At 44.4% G+C, this 16,359-nt stretch overlaps 1 protein-coding gene across 1 annotated transcript in view; it reads left to right on the top strand.

Moving 5' to 3' along the window:
• Window positions 1–16,359, top strand: part of ipo8 (importin 8) — a gene marked incomplete in the record, with an annotated part of 477,409 nt that overhangs the window by 338,981 nt on the left and 122,069 nt on the right. The window contains 4 exon segments of the mRNA XM_037695763.1: window positions 449–602; window positions 1,838–2,074; window positions 3,469–3,629; window positions 6,073–6,198. Of these exon segments, the coding sequence (XP_037551691.1) occupies window positions 449–602; window positions 1,838–2,074; window positions 3,469–3,629; window positions 6,073–6,198 (678 nt within the window).

Raw genomic sequence — 16,359 nt, forward strand, 5'->3', positions numbered from 1 at the left:
CTGTTTTGTTCCTCGTCGCGTCGTATTCGTTGGGTATCTCGTGTTCTCCTGCGTCTCCTGAGTTTTCCTGAGCTTCTTAAGTCCCTTCTGAGTTTCCCTCCTGAGTCTTCTAGTTTATGTAAGTTTTGCTGCCACGTCAGCTATTTGTTTTGTTAATTTTTATTCATCATTAAAGTATTTAGTTTGTTGATCTGCCGAGTTGAGTCCTGTCTGCACTACTGGGTTCGTTCCTGTCCACCAAACCCTGACATTACGACGCGACCACACATCAGAACTCAGCGGACAGGGCTCTCTCGGCAGCTTACCTTTTTTCTTTTTCTCCTCCGAGCCTCTCGAGATGAGTAAATCCACAATCCGGTGCGGCGGGTTTTGGACTAGGCCCGTCCGCCCACAAGGCTGTTATGACCAGGAGGTGGAAATCCTGTCCTCTCCACTCCTGGTCCTCGAGGAGGACAGAGATCGGTACCGGGGAAGCCACCGCACCACGGTTTCAGAGTCCGCCTCGCCTGGCTACTCGGGATGGACGTCGGGGGAGGACGAAGAGATCGAGGAGGAGTTTGGTTTTGTTCCGGTCCCTCGACTCACCCGTCGTCGCCGGGGAGGTAGGAAGCGGTCCCGAGGGCAGCCCGCGGCGACCGGGCCGGTCTCGTCGGCTGAGCAGAATTTTAGAGTTGGTTCTGGTGTTTCTGTGGGAGCCGGATCCGCCGCCTCACCTCTCAGGTTTTCGGTGGGGGCGAGGTCCGACGTCCCGCGGGAGCTCCGGTCCACTTCTGTTGGGTTCGGCGAGTCCGGTCCACTTGACATCACAGGGGCGGATTCCGTGGCCTCACCCTCCAGGTTCCTGGTGGGGGCGGAGTCCGGCCTCTCGCCGTCACACCGCGCCGCGGCTGTCCAACCCGGCCTGACCGTACCTCCGGTGCATAGGATCAGTGACTCTGTGGGGGAGTGTTCCGCCGCCCCACCTCTCAGGTTTCTGGTGGGGGCGACACCTGACACCACACCCTCACTTAAAGACACTGGCCCATCAGTCTCATATTCACCCCAGGATCTCGCTTTCATAAACCAGTCTTTATTAAATTCATTTACTACTGCTAAAAATAACCCGGACAGCTCAGAAGTTATATTTTCATTGATGGAGAAGTTTTTGGTTTCATGGCCCGGTCTCGTTCAGCTCCCAGAGTACAATAAATTATTAATAGAAATTAGGACTCTCAGCACACCCAAGGTCACCATCACTCATCCTGCACCCATCAACTTCACCGCACCAAAGGTCTCTACGTCGTCTGCCGCAGAGCCACAGGTCTCTACGTCGTCTGCTGCAGAGCCACAGGTCTCTACGTCATCTGCTGCAGAGCCACAGGTCTCTACGTCGTCTGCTACAGAGCCACAGGTCTCTACGTCGTCTGCTGCAGAGCCACAGGTCTCTACGTCGTCTGCTGCAGAGCCACAGGTCTCAATGTCGTCTGCTGCAGAGCCACAGATCTCTACGTCGTCTGCTGCAGAGCTCCAGGTCTCTTCGCCGTCTGCTGCAGAGCTCCAGGTCTCTTCGCCGTCTGCTGCAGAGCTCCAGGTCTCTTCGCCGTCTGCTGCAGAGCTACAGGTCTCTTCGCCGTCTGCTGCAGAGCTACAGGTCTCCAAGTCTCCAGAGGGGTCGACGCTCTCCAAGTCTCCAGAGGGGTCGGCGCTCTCCAAGTCTCCAGAGGGGTCGGCGCTCTCCAAGTCTCCAGAGGGGTCGGCGCTCTCCGCGTCTCCAGAGGGGTCGGCGCTCTCCGCGTCTCCAGAGGGGTCGGCGCTCTCCACGTCTCCAGAGGGGTCGGCGCTCTCCACGTCCCCAGAGGGGTCGGCGCTCTCCACATCCCCAGAGGGGTCGGTGCTCTCCACATCCCCAGAGGGGTCGGCGCTCTCCACTTCCACAGAGGATTCGCCTCCATGGTCGTCCAAGTCGCACGCTGCAGTTCTCCAGAGCCCCAAGTTCTCTACGCCGTCTACGCTGCCAGACGCGGCCTCTACGCCGCCAGACGCGGCCTCTACGCCGCCAGACGCGGCCTCTACGCCGTCTACACCGCCAGACGCGGCTCTACGCCGCCAGACGCGGCCTCCTCGTCGTCTTCGCCGCCAGACGCGGCCTCCTCGTCGTCTTCGCCGCCAGACGCGGCCTCCTCGTCGTCTTCGCCGCCAGACGCGGCCTCCTCATCGTCTTCGCCGCCAGACGCGGCCTCCAAGTCGTCATCGCCGCCTGCCGCGGCCTCCAAGTCGTCGTCACCGCCTGCCGCGGCCTCCAAGTCGTCATCGCCGCCTGCCGCGGCCTCCAAGTCGTCATCGCCGCCTGCCGCGGCCTCCAAGTCGTCATCGCTGCCTGCCGCGGCCTCCAAGTCGTCTACGCCGCCTGCCGCGGCCTCCAAAGTCCTATGTGTTGGACGGCCTCCCGGCCGCCCCCCGGAACGTTGGTCCCGTGATGGACGGCCTCCCGGCCGCCCCCCGGAACGTTGGTCCCGTGATGGACGGCCTCCTGGCCGCCCCCCTGAACAATGACTTTAGGGACGGTCTCTTGACCGTTTAGATCTCTTGTGTTTTCCTGCTCGTGTTTTGCCTTAGTTTTTGTCAGTTCCTTGTGTCCTTGTGTTTCCTCTGGCCCTCCACCCTTGCAGTGCCGCCCTCCACCCGCCCAAGTCCTTTGGGAGGGGGGTTTCTTGGGGACGCCTGGAGGCGTCCTTGAGGGGGGTACTGTAAGGATGGTACCATTTACTGTCCCTGTTTGTGTCTGTGTGTCCCTTGTGTGTTCTCTTTAGTTTAATTGATGCCACCCTTGTCTCGTCACAGCTGTTTGTAATCACGTCTCGTTTTGTCCTTATATAAAAGCTGTCTGTTCTGTCTTGTTCCTCGTCGCGTCGTATTCGTTGGGTATCTCGTGTTCTCCTGCGTCTCCTGAGTTTTCCTGAGCTTCCTGAGTCCCTTCCGAGTTTCCCTCCTGAGTCTTCTAGTTTATGTAAGTTTTGCTGCCACGTCAGCTGTTTGTTTTGTTAATTTTTATTCATCATTAAAGTATTTAGTTTGTTAATCTGCCGAGTTGAGTCCTGTCTGCACTACTGGGTTCGTTCCTGTCCACCAAACCCTGACATAACTCAGTCAATGAGCTATTGAGCTGAAATTTTGTATGATGGTAGCTGAGAGCAAACCCCAACACACATTACTGTCAAATCAAAAAATGTAATTGGCTGCCACGTGGCAGTCCCCGTCAAAGTTTATCCAGAAACTTTCTAATTATTTTTTACTTAACAGTTCTGGTGATTCAGTAACAAGTTATTCAACCCTTAAACTAAGCTTTTAAAGGCTACTTATAAGAATTTGTATGTAGCTCAAATTTTCTTCCTTTTGAATTGAAGAAAATGCACACGTCATTGACTAGATGTTATGCTCTGTTTTTGTGTGTGTGTGTGTGTGTGTGTGTGTGTGTGCGTGCGTGCTTAGCCAAGCTGTACATCCGTCCGTACATTCATCAGGTGATGCATGAGTTTCTGCATGTGATCAAAGAGACTGAGAACGACGACCTGACCAATGTCATTCAGAAAATGATTTGCGAGTACAACCAGGAGATGGCCACCGTTGCTGTGGACATGACACAGAACCTGGTAGGTGTTTTTATTTATTAGTCAGTTTTTCCTGATGCATGCTCAATAATCCAGGTAGAAAAATCTAACAAAGTTAAGTCAAGTTCTCTGGATGGATTAAAAAATAAAAAATTAAATTAAAAACTTGTTTAAACATTTTGCCTTTTATCAAAAAAGACTGTCAGTCTGAGGATCTCCAATAAACTCAGTCTTATAAACAGACCTTCTAATAGTGGATCAACCAGTTTGTTGTTTACATCCAGAACTAGATGTTCACATGCAAAAAAGGAGGACATTTAGCCATCTTTTAGAAAAGAACCCATCCATCATTAAACAGGGGTGGAGGCCTCCGTATTCAACTGTCTCTCTCTTACAATGCTGTTATTGCTAGTATCGCTCAGCCCCCTGTGAATAGCAAGCGGCCATCAGGGTGCTAACAATTGATCGTTAGGCTGATGGTCCTTCTTTTAAATGGGAACAGGTAGTTCTGGATGTCAGCAGCAAACTGGTTGATCCACTATGAGAAGGTGCTATTTATAAGACTGAGTGTATTGCAGCTCCTCAGACTGACTGTTTTGGTTAAAAGACAACATGTTTTAACAAGTTTTAATTTTTTTATTTATTTTAATCTGTCCAAAGGACCTGACTTGACTTTGTTAGATTAGTCAGTTCATAAAATATTATGGAGATCAGATTTTCTGTCTATTTTGGTTTGCTAGTTTCAGTTTTGACCTACTGGGCTGGATGTTTCAGCTTTCAAAAATATTGTGTACTGTGACAATAAGGACATGATGTCCTTTCTTAGCATGACAAAGCTGCCTGTAGCTCCTTGTATCAGTCCAGAGTTGGTTGCCCTGATGTTTTTTTTTGTTTGTTTGTATTGTTTTGTCAGAGGATTTTAGTTACTCCTTAATTAAAACAAAAATAATAAATCAATTTTTAGCCACACGTTGCTGACTATTGCAGTTGTATAGAGGGTGGGAATTTCTTAAGTTTCTCCTTAAAAAAATAAAACCATTATAGACAACTGCAAATAAATGTCCAATTCTAATATGTCAAGCCCCCAGTATACTGCCGCGTACATCCATACGCAGAGGTACGTACGCGGAGGTACGAGCATACCCCCCAGGGCATGTCCGAGCAAAGCTCAAATTTTTACGACCGCATACGCGTACGCGGTGTCGCACAATAAACTGCCCAGCGACGGACTGTTTTGTATGCAACACCAATGTACTAAATTCCCCTTCTTCATCTCTGATCTGGCCTTTTCTTTTGTTTGTTTTTTTCCAAGAGGCATTGATCTCTTCCTGCTCCGTTGATGCCATGACTGAAATGGTGAGAAATGAAGGAATTTGTCACGAGTGAATTAAACTCAGGTCCAGCATGGCTGTGGGAGGGTCTGGAGATTTCCTGGTGGGCTGGTCTGATGTGTGGGCTGTAGAGCCAGCGCTGTCTGTTTTTTTTATTTATTTTTTAGATCTTGTTATTAACAAAATATAAACACCGAACACCGCTGCGGCGAAGGCTGCCAGCTCTTGCTGCCAGCTCTTGCTTTTTTTTTTTCGACCTGTCAATCAATCCGGTAGGCGTGCCAGCAAATGACCAATCGGCGACCTCAATTTGTCCCAAAGGTAAACGCCCCTTGTCTGTGAAGCTGCTCTGCAGCTGCTCGGGGTGTACGCTGGAGTACAAAGTCTGAACTCTCTGCGTACAGTACACGCTTACGTACGCGTGAACGGACGTACGCGGCAGTATACTGGGGGCTTCAGTCTGATAGTGATTGACTGAATAATATTTTGGGGTTATTATTGTCTTAAAATTCATTTTACCTTGATTCACAGATAACATGCAGTGTTTCCCCTAGATAACTTGCCATGGCGGGGCGCTCATCTCGTCCATGAAATTTTGGGGGTGGGGGGGTGCACAAAGGAAGACAAGTCTTGAGCTATGCAGCACCGACAGTACTATGAGTTTGGGGCGGAGGGTGTTGAGACAGACACATCTGAGTCGCGCGCTGTTTGTACCGACAGTTTCACAGTTTTCAAGTCGGGGGGGTTCAGCATGAGGGAAGAGGCTGCCTTTAGCTTTTTAATTTCAATTCAATTCAGTTTATTTATATAGTGCCATGTCATAATAGAAGTCATCTCGGGGCACTGAACAGAAACATTCATATATAAAAAAAATAAGTTAACAAAAACATTCATAAAAAATAATAATTTAACATTATTCATCTGAGGAGCAGACTGCTTGGATTTTTTAGCTAGTGCGCCTGTATTGCGAGCCTCTGGCTTAGCGTTACATCGGTGCCGACAAGTGGGTGCGTGCGGTTTGGTAGACGAGGCACTCGGTTCTGTTGACGTGGTGGGGTGCCCCGCTTGTATAATAGTAGGGGAAGCACTGACGTGTGTGTTAGATTGCTGTAAAAAAAAAGCTGGAGACATTATATTGTAAGTGTTTTGAACAGGCTGAGATCTTCATAAGGGTTCTTCAAAGCGAGGAGTATGAAGAGAATGAGGATAAGACTGTCATGGCTCTTGGCATCCTCAGCACCATAGACACTATCCTTACTGTCATGGAGGACCATAAAGAGGTGCCTAACATACACACACACACACACACACACACACAAACCCACTTTGCTTTTACAACCCAGGCAAAAACAGTGAATAATATTGCATTCCATATGTGTGCAGAAGGCAAAATTACCTTGTTTAAATAAAATATATAAATATATAGAAGTCAGAATTCCATGTCAGAGATTCCTGACCAACTCCAACCTCAAATTTCAAGATGGCTGTCTTTGACAATGATAGTGGTGATAATCCGTGATCAATTACAGTAATTGCTAGTGTACAAGCCGCTACTTTTTTCTCATACTTTGTACCCCACGGTTTATATGCAGGAGGTTATATTTATGTTTTTTTTTCATAATTTTCAAAAATTATATTTTTATAATTTATTTTGACAGACTTCCTGCCATCTCTCAGTAACTTCCTGCCACTGACTAACATTTTCCTTTGACAGAGCTGGGCGCCCATGGCTCCCAGCGCCCTGCCCCTCTTGGGGGCAGGCGCTTGTGACACAGAGAGAATGCCCTCAGATATCCAGATGTACGACTCTTTCTCACAGTTTCAACTTACCTACCCTACCATAACTCCACGCACTCTGTCATTATGTGATCCGAAGTCTAACCTGAATGACCAATGAGGTACTCTCGAGGACCATCCCCCAAGATAGACGTGCATTAATTTCTTCAGATCCAATAATGGTCAATCAGGTCATCTGGACAGTTTCTTTTTTGTGGAAAGATGTTTCGCCCTCTATCCAAAGGGCTTCATCAGTCTGAGGAGTCCCGAGTAAACTGGTTTCCCCACTAAGCAGTGCACTCCTTTAGTGGGCCAACCAGTTTGCTGGTGATAAGATGAAGAGATCAGATGTACACCCACCGTCTTGTGTTGAATCTGGGTTAGCAACAAAGTTCATGCTCAATCATCCAAGTACCAAATCCAATACTTCTCAGTCGGGTCATCTGGACAGTTTCTTTTTTATAGAAACGTTTCGCCCTCTATCCAGAGGGCTTCATCAGTCTGAGGCGTTGCAGTAAACTGTTTCCCCACCAAGCAGTAAACTTCTTAAGTGGACCAACCAGTTTTCTGGAGCTAAGATGGTTTCTGGGGGCCGTCCTGTCCCCCATCGGCTCCTCCCAGGCAGGCAGCCACAGCCAAAGCGGTTCAAGGCAACAAAGTTCATGCTCAATCATCCAGGTATCAAATTGAATAATTCTCAGTCAGGTCATCTGGACAGTTTCTCTTTTTATAGAGACGTTTCGCCCTCTATCCGGAGGACTTCATCAGTCTGAGGAGTTCCAGTATACTGTTTCCCCACCAAGCAGTAAACTTCTTAAGTGGTCCAACCAATAAATCCTATAATTATGGTTGGCTTGTTATGCTGCCTTGAGCTTAGACTACTAGAGGACAATTTGACCTCATTTCCTTAAATTAACTGTTAAAATTGAATAGTTTTCATTTGATACTATTTTTATATTAACGTGATTCTTGACCTGCCACTGTGTATCAGTTCCTATCAAACCCATCTGGTCAAAGCAGATGATTGCTTGTCCTGAGCCTGGTTCTACTAAAGGTTTCTTCCTCATGAGCGAGTTTTTCCTTTCCACTGTCGCCTTCATGCTTGCTCAAGATGAGAGTTCTGTGATGGAGTTAACTTCAAAGCTTTCTGTTCCTCAGATAAATAGTGTTAACTTATTATTTTGTATATATGATTGTTTCTGTTCAGTGCCCTAAGACAACTTCTGCTGTGACTTGGCGCTATATAAATAAACTGGACTGAATTGATTTGAAATTGAATTGAAAGACTGGTCATGGCCCACATCAAAGCTACCATCAACATCATCGAGGACCCACACCAATATACATATTGCAAGAATCAATCAACAGAGGACGCCATCTCTTTTGTGGTCCACATTGTTCTCATCCACCTGGAGCAAAAAGACTCTTGCGTCCGTATGCTCTTTGTGGACTTCACATCTGCCTTCAACACCATGATTCCCCAGACCATGATGGACAAACTATTCACACAAGGACTAAGCCCCTCCATTTGCAACTGGGTCCTGGACTTCTTAACCAACAGACCATAGTCTGTGAGGATCCACAACTTCTCCTCCTCCACCATAACCCTCAGCACTGGCTCCCTTCAGGGCTATGTGTTGAGCCTCCTCCTGTTCACTTTGCTCACATATGATTTAGGGATGGGGCCGATCCGATCCAGTATCGGTATCGGCCTTCGATACCAGCATAATTTACGTATCGGATTTTTCTGATCCACCTGCCGATATTTTCGATCCATGATGCATGTTGGCTTCAAACTATGGAATGGATTTCCTGAACGGAGGCGTGTCTCATGAACCCAGAGTAATAAGGCCTGCCTCACATTCAGGAAATCCATTTCATAGTTTGCAGCCAGCTACAACGTGAGGACAGAGTTAGCAGCACTGTGGCTAACAGTTAACCAATTTTTCATCGAAACATGTCCGCTGTGCAGAAGTATTTTACACTAAAATCACCACAAAACAAGACAGCAACGTGCAATATCTGCAGAGCCATAGCGCCACATTAAACCGCGGTAAAGTTAGTTTTACGATGGACATTTGAGCTCCGTGGCTTCAGCGGGGCGCTGCTCTTTGCTCAACCCACAACAGGCGACTCGACCTCGGCCAGCCGCGTCCAATCTGCCCCGCTCAATCTGCCCGTCTCTGAGGAGGGACAGACTTGAGCGCAGCTGCCCCAAATTAGGCTGCTTGCTTCGGATTGAACAAGAAGAAGACATCACTGAAACCATGGAGCTCAAATGTTTACAGAGACGTTGCTAAACTTCATCATAATTAATGACCAACCACTATCAGTTTAAGAAAACGAAAGATTTCACGACTTGCAGCCAAGATATAGTTTACCCTCCAGGAGATTATTTATCAGTAGACAATCATAAAAAACATGATTTGAAAATTATATTAAAAACAAAAACAGCTATATTATAAAGTGATGTAAAATACTAAAAACAGGAACATGCCTGATGGTTTATGCCAGGTGTTTGAAGCCATTTAACATTTTATTTTATTTAATTAATTTATTAATTCATTTAAAAGAAACATAATTTTTTAAAAAATCATCAAAAAGAAAACATTGAATGAAAAGAGTGCAGAAAGATGAAAAATAATTCTTATATCTGCCCCTTATTTAAAAAAATATAAAATAACTTTAAACAATCACTTAAATTAATCACTTTAATATCCACTTTAAAACTAGGAATAAAAAGAAACATGTTTTGTGTTAGCAGAATTTAATTCTAACTTTAAAACTTATCCAACATTAATACAACTTACCTCAAGTTGCCTTTTTGGACATGCATGCATATATATTTGTACAAATAGTACTTGAGAGGAGATTATTACAGCCTCGTATAAAATCAATGATGATCATGATACTGGATCGGTATCGGCCAATACTCAGAGTTAGGTATCAGGATCGGATCGGAAGTTTAAAAAGTGGATCGGTGCATCCCTAATATGATTGTGCACCTCCCCATCCAGGCTGTCATACTGTAAAGTTTGCAGACGATACAGCGGTGGTGAGATACATCACGAGCAATGATGAGTCCAGCTACTGGCAGGAGATGGAAAAACTGGAGAGCTGGTGCAAAGAGAATAACCTTCACATCAATGTGAAGAAGACGAAGGAGATGGTTGTGGAGTTCATACAGAACAAACACATCTACTAGGGGTGTAATGGTATGTTAAAATCACATTTCGGTTCGGTTCAGTTTCAAGAAGGGCTCGGTTCGGTTAATTTTCGGTACAAAAAAAGACAAAATGAAGACTTACAAAATGTTTATTTTGAAAATATGCCAAGTAAGCAAGTTCAGTCATTACAGACTTCTTAGCTGGAGGTGATCTGGTGGATGAAGAAGACTCAGCTGCTATCATCCTCAGACTGCAAACAGCACAAAGAGATTAAAAAAATGAGTTAATACGTATCCTGATGCATGTTCAATAATCCAGGTAGAAAAATCTAAAAAAGTTAAATCTGGTCCTATGGACTAGGGCTGCAACAACGAATCGATAAAATCGATAAAAATCGATGATTAAAAGCGTTGGCAATGAATTTCATTATCGATTCGTTGTGTCGCGCGATTATGTGTCTTTCACGGAGCTGTGGAGCCATTTTGTTTTGCTGACTGACTGAATAAAGTTTGAACAAACAAAACTGCAGCGCGAGTTGAACAGAGCGAGGGGGGAGGAGGAAGCAGAGCAGAGGCTGTTTTCAAAGGAAATTAAGTAAATTTTACAAATGACCGACGCAGCGAAAAATGTTCGACCCAAGTCCTCCAAAGTGTGGGAGCACTTCACAAAGATAAAAACTGAAACATGCAGCTTTGAAAAGTGACGACACGGGAGAACCACGGAGATGAAACGTAAACATGTCGGAGTCACGAGGAGGAGGAAGGAGCTGTAGCTGATACAACTCGTCTCACAGGTGAGTCTCTACAATTTAACACATTGTTTTGTTTCCATGTGACAAAACATAACGTCAGTCTCTCTAGTAGCTGAAGGTGCTGCTTTGTTTATCTGATTAATGACGGTGATAGAGAACGTGTGTGTTACTTATTATTTAATTTAATTGGTACAAGCAGTGTTTAAATGTGATTTATAAATAAATCTAACACAAAGATAATTTAATTAAAGCTGCAAGCAGCGTTGAAGACCCTCGCAGCGAAGCGCCGCTGCGGCCTTACGGCGACCACGGGAACTTCAGCGACTCTTCCTGGTCGCCATCAAGAACGCTCACGCTACCGTCCCGTGCCCGTTCTCCGGAGTGCGCATTCGCCGAACCTTTGACATCAGCTGCGACTGCAGATATAACTATTGTAATAATGTAGGGGGCGCACTTGAGTAAAAAGTAAAATACCAATACCATATGTGTATAAGTGCTCACTAATGACACACCAAAAATCTGGCCCAGATCAGATGAAATATCACTGAGATATAACAGTTTGAACAATGTAGGGGGTGCACTTGAATCAAAAGTAAAAAAAACAATACCAATGTGCCTAGAAATGCTCACTAGTGACGCACCAAAATTCTGGTGCAGATCAGATGATATATCACTGAGATATAACAGTTTGAATTATCAAGGGGGCACACTTGAGTCAAAAGTAAAACAACAATACCATTGTGTGTTTAAGTGCTCACTAATCACGCACCAAAATTCTGGTCCAGATTAGACAAATTTTCACTGAGTTATAACTGTTTGAATAATGTAGGGGGCGCAATTGAGTCAAATATTAAACAACAATACCAATGTGTCTACACATGCTCACACATTATGCCATACTAATGTGTCCATAAGTGCTTACTAATGTTGCACCAAAAATCTGGTGCAGATCGAATAATAATTCACTGAGATAAAACTATTGGAATATTGTAGGGGGCGCTCTAGAGTCAAAAGTTAAAAAACATTACTAATTGTCCCTAAGCGCTTGCTAATGATGCACCAACAATCTGGTTCAGATCGGATGATATATCACTGAGATTTAACAGTTTGAATAATCTAGGGGGCGCACTTGAGTTGAATATTAAACAACAACACCAATGTATCTAGAAATGCTCACTAATCACACACCCAAAATCTGTTTCAGATCAGATGATATATCACTGAGACATAACTGATTAAATATTCTAGGGGGCACACTTGAGTCAAAAGTTAAAAAACAATAGTAATATGCCCATTAGGGCTAAATAATAATACACCATAAATTTGGTGCAGATCGGATCATATATCACTGAAATATAACTGATTAAATGATCTAGGGGGCACAATTGAGTCAATAGTTAAAAAACAAAAGTAATGTGTCCATAAGTGCTTACTAATGACGCACCAAAAATCTGGTGCAGATTGGATGATATATCACTGAGATATAACAGTTTGAATAATGTAGGGTGTGCACTTGAGTCAAATATTAAACAACAAAACCAATGTGTCCATCAGTGCTCAATTATGACACACCAAAAATCTGGTTCAGATCGAATATTATATCACTGAGATATAACTGTTGTAAGAATGTAGGTGGCGCTGTAGAGGCTCTTGGCCACTTATCATGGAAAACCTGTTCAAGGGGTGGATAATGATGGATCATAGTGATTTTGGTTCACCTGGGCTCAAATCTGTGCAATTTAGAGCCAAGCGTATTGTAACTGCGTCACTTTTTAATTCGCTATGCTGCCACGCCCAAATCCTCCAGCTGTAACTGTAGTTTAAATCAAGTCAGACCATCTTATCTGTCTTGTAACACAAGATCATCCTGATTAGGTGAACGATGTCAAAGAAGGAGCATTCCAAATAAAAAAAGAGACTTCCTGTTGTGAGGGGGCGGGGCTTTGATGACATCACAACATGACGACAGTGGATCGTCGGACATCCAACAGGGATGAGTCTTGGCAAGTTTGGTGCATTTCTGTCTTTCAATGTGAAAGTTTAAGTGTTTGGAAATATATGGCGTCAAGCTGAAATTTGTGGCCTGGCCACGCCCCTTTAACAAAACAAAACCGAAAGCTTTTGATAATTTTTACTCTCCAATGTCTTAAAGGCCTATTAACCAAGTTTGAAGGCAATCCTTCAAAATCCCTAGGAGTGTGAAATGTGAAAGTTATAGCATTTGGAAAATTATAGCGTGAGGCGTTATTTTGAGGCCTGGCCACGCCCCTTTAACATATATGAAAATGCAATTTTTTTTATGACATTTACTCTCCAATGTCTTAAGGGCATATCCACCAAGTTTGAAGGCTATATCTCAAAATGCCTAGGAGGAGTTCATTAAAATATGCCATGTATGAAAAATGAAAAAAGTTCAAAAATGACCCTTTGACCCAAAATGGCCAACTTCCTGTTGGGTTTAGGGCATACCTCCAAGAGACTTTTTTTCTTGATTCAGGGGGTTCTACCTATGTACCAAATTTCAGCTCTCCATGACTTACCAGTTCTCCTATCTCACGTTAGGGGGCGCTGCTTAGCAGTTTGGCCACACCCACTTTTGGTTCCATTAAAATACAAAAATTTCATGCGGGGGACAATTTTGGGTAAAGTTTAGTGAGTTTTGGGATATGTTAAGGCCTCCAAATGAGCAATTCTTTCGGACCAAGAATCGTAATATTAAACGACACAATTACAATAGGCCTTCGCAGCGCTTAGCTCCTCGGGCCTAATTTTAAAGCTTCAACTTTTAGTTTGTTGGCAAAGTCTGAAGACACTGCAGGTATGGCAGGATGAATTGCATTTAAACAGGAATTAAAGTAATTTATTACATCTACTCAAATGTGTGTAATTAGGTATTTTATATGTGTGTGTGTGTGTTTAATTGCTCTTTTAGCTACTTTTGCCTGAACCTAACACTGTAAGTGAAACAAGGCATTTCTTGAGTTGCTGTAAATTATGATATAATACATATTTACGCTCTCATTCCAGAAAACAACAAACAATAACAGCCTTCATGATGGACAGACATCATGGACACCACAGCAACAGCTGTCTTCACTGAAAGATCGTTAAATGATCGTCATTGACATGAGGCCTCTGTCGATGGTTGAAGACGAAGGCTTCACTACAATAATCCACACTTTTAATCCAGGTTACACTCTTCCCTCAAGGACATATTTTACAAAGTAGCTACATATTGTGCAGGTATAAAGCATACATTTGTTTATATTTTTGTGTACATTTATTTTTTTAAGCTATTTGACTAACTTTTTTTAATTTTTTTATTATTCAATGTTTTACTAACAGAATAGTCAAATAGCAACCTGTTTTTTGTGCGAATGGCTGCCAGTCAAATGTTCAATTTTGGAATAAAGGGGTGGAAATTAAAACTTTTTTTTTTTTGCCGATCCATTGATTAATTGAAAAAATAATCGGCCGATCAATCGATTATTGAAATAATCGTTAGTTGCAACCCTACTCTGGACATTCAAACAAAAAAACAAAACAAAAAAATGTAGAAACTTTTCATCTTTCATCCTAAAGACTTCCTGAGTCTAAGGTGCTGCATTCAGCTCAGTCTTATAAATAGCACCTTGTCATAGTGGATCAACCAGTTTGCTGCTTTGGTTGGTTTTGGCTGTCAGCAGACGTGTTTCTACAATTTATTTGTTTTGTTTTGTTTTTTGTGTTTGAATGTCCAGAGGACCAGATTTAACATTTTTAGATTGAGTTAATAAGATCAAATTTTAAATTAAAAAAAGTTAATTAGATCACAACAATACCTCTTCTTACACGGTCATCATATGAGGTGGTTGAATATCCTCTCGCTCATCATCATCAGGGCAGTGCTTTAAATCTGGAGTCGGGCTTGTTGACGATATCAGTTTTAGCTTTTTCATAAAGTGCTGGTACAACTTTTTGGCTGAGGTGTTGACGTGATGGGATGTCGTAGACAGTGGGGCTCAAGAACTTTTAATTATATGCTTAAAGCTGGAGCATGAACAACAGAAATGTAGATCCAGAGCTTTAAAAACTCCTACAACTTGTTTTATTGCTCTGGGCCGATCTGAATTACCTGATAAATGTTTAAATGCTGCTGTTATCGGTCTTTGCACCAAGCTACTAGAAGAGACATTCACATTTGGATTAATCCAAGATGGCGCCATGTACGGTCGCCCTGGCATTCTGATGCACTCTGTTTTTTCTGTTTTTGTGCTTTAATCATGTGTCTGCATGCTCCTACACTCGCGAGGAGCTACTAAACATCAGAATTACAACCCATGAGGATATTACTCCAGTTTTTTTAGTGCCTGCTGCAGAACTTGTGCACTTTTTGGCCAAAAGAGTGAGACTTCGCAGGAGGGGCAGAAGAGCCGGAGCGCTCGTGCGTCTCCGGAGGCGCAGTACACGCACGCCTTTACCTGGGATATTTCTCTCCAACATCCGGTCCCTCTACAATAAAATGGACGAGATAGCGCTGCTGATGAGAAGGAACAGCGATTTTTCCTCCTCCTGTGTGCTGTGCTTCACGGAGACATGGCTCAAGGAGCAGACCCCGGACTCCGCGCTCCATCTGGAGGGTTTACAGCTCCTCCACGCTGACAGACAGCGGGAACTTTCCGGAGGAAAGAAAAAAGGCGGAGGAGTCTGTTTCTTTATCAACAACGCCTGGTGCTCCGATGTGACAGTGATCTCCCAGCACTGCTCTCCTTCTCTGGAATATCTCTTCATAAACTGCAAACCGTTCTACTCTCCACGTGAGTTCACTTCATTCATTCTGGCCGCTGTTTACATCCCACCGTGCGCGGACATGCACGAGGCTGAGCGCGCTTGCGGACCAGATTACGAGTGTAGAGCGAACTTTTCCGGACTCCCTTGTTATCATCCTTGGAGATTTTAACAAAGCAAACCTCAGGCATGAACTACCTAAATATAAACAGTTTATTACATGCCCGACAAGAGAAGGAAACACGCTGGATCACTGTTACACCACAGTGAGCGGTGCTTATCGTGCTGTGCCTCGTGCTGCCCTGGGTCTCTCAGATCATGAGATGATTCACCTCATACCTGCATACAGACAGAGACTGAAGCTCTCAAAACCTGTGGTGAGGACATCCAAAAAGTGGACCAGTGAAGCTGTGGAGGAGCTACGCACGTGTTTGGACACCACAGACTGGGACTTGTTCAGGGCTTCTACAGACAGTCTAGACGAATACACAAACACTGTGACGTCATATATACATTTCTGTGAGGACAGCATCATCCCATCACGCTCCAGAGTCATTTTCAATAATGATAAACCCTGGTTCACATCCAAACTGACAGCTTCGTCAGCAGAAGGAGGCTGCTTTCAGAGAGGGGGACAGAGACAACTACAGACGTGCGAAGTATGGATTTAGCAGGGAGGTGTCGAAGGCTAAATCCAGGTACAACACACGGCTGCAACAACAGTTCTCTGCAAACGACTCTGCCTCTGTCTGGAGGGGGCTGAAAGAGATAACTAATTACAAGCCCAGAGCACCTCATTCTACAGACAATCTCAAACTGGCAAACGATCTGAACGACTTCTATTCACGCTTTGAAGTCATGGACTCACATTCCTCCATCCTCCACACCACCCCCAGCCCAACTGGTTTAACCACTTGGGACTGCCCCTGACAACCCCCTGCTATCTCTGTACAAGAGGATGAAGTAAGGAGGCTTTTTAA

Source organism: Nematolebias whitei, chromosome 22 (genome assembly GCF_014905685.2).
Source record: "Nematolebias whitei isolate Nwh7 chromosome 22, NemWhi1, whole genome shotgun sequence".
Classification (NCBI taxonomy): Eukaryota; Metazoa; Chordata; class Actinopteri; order Cyprinodontiformes; family Rivulidae; genus Nematolebias; species Nematolebias whitei.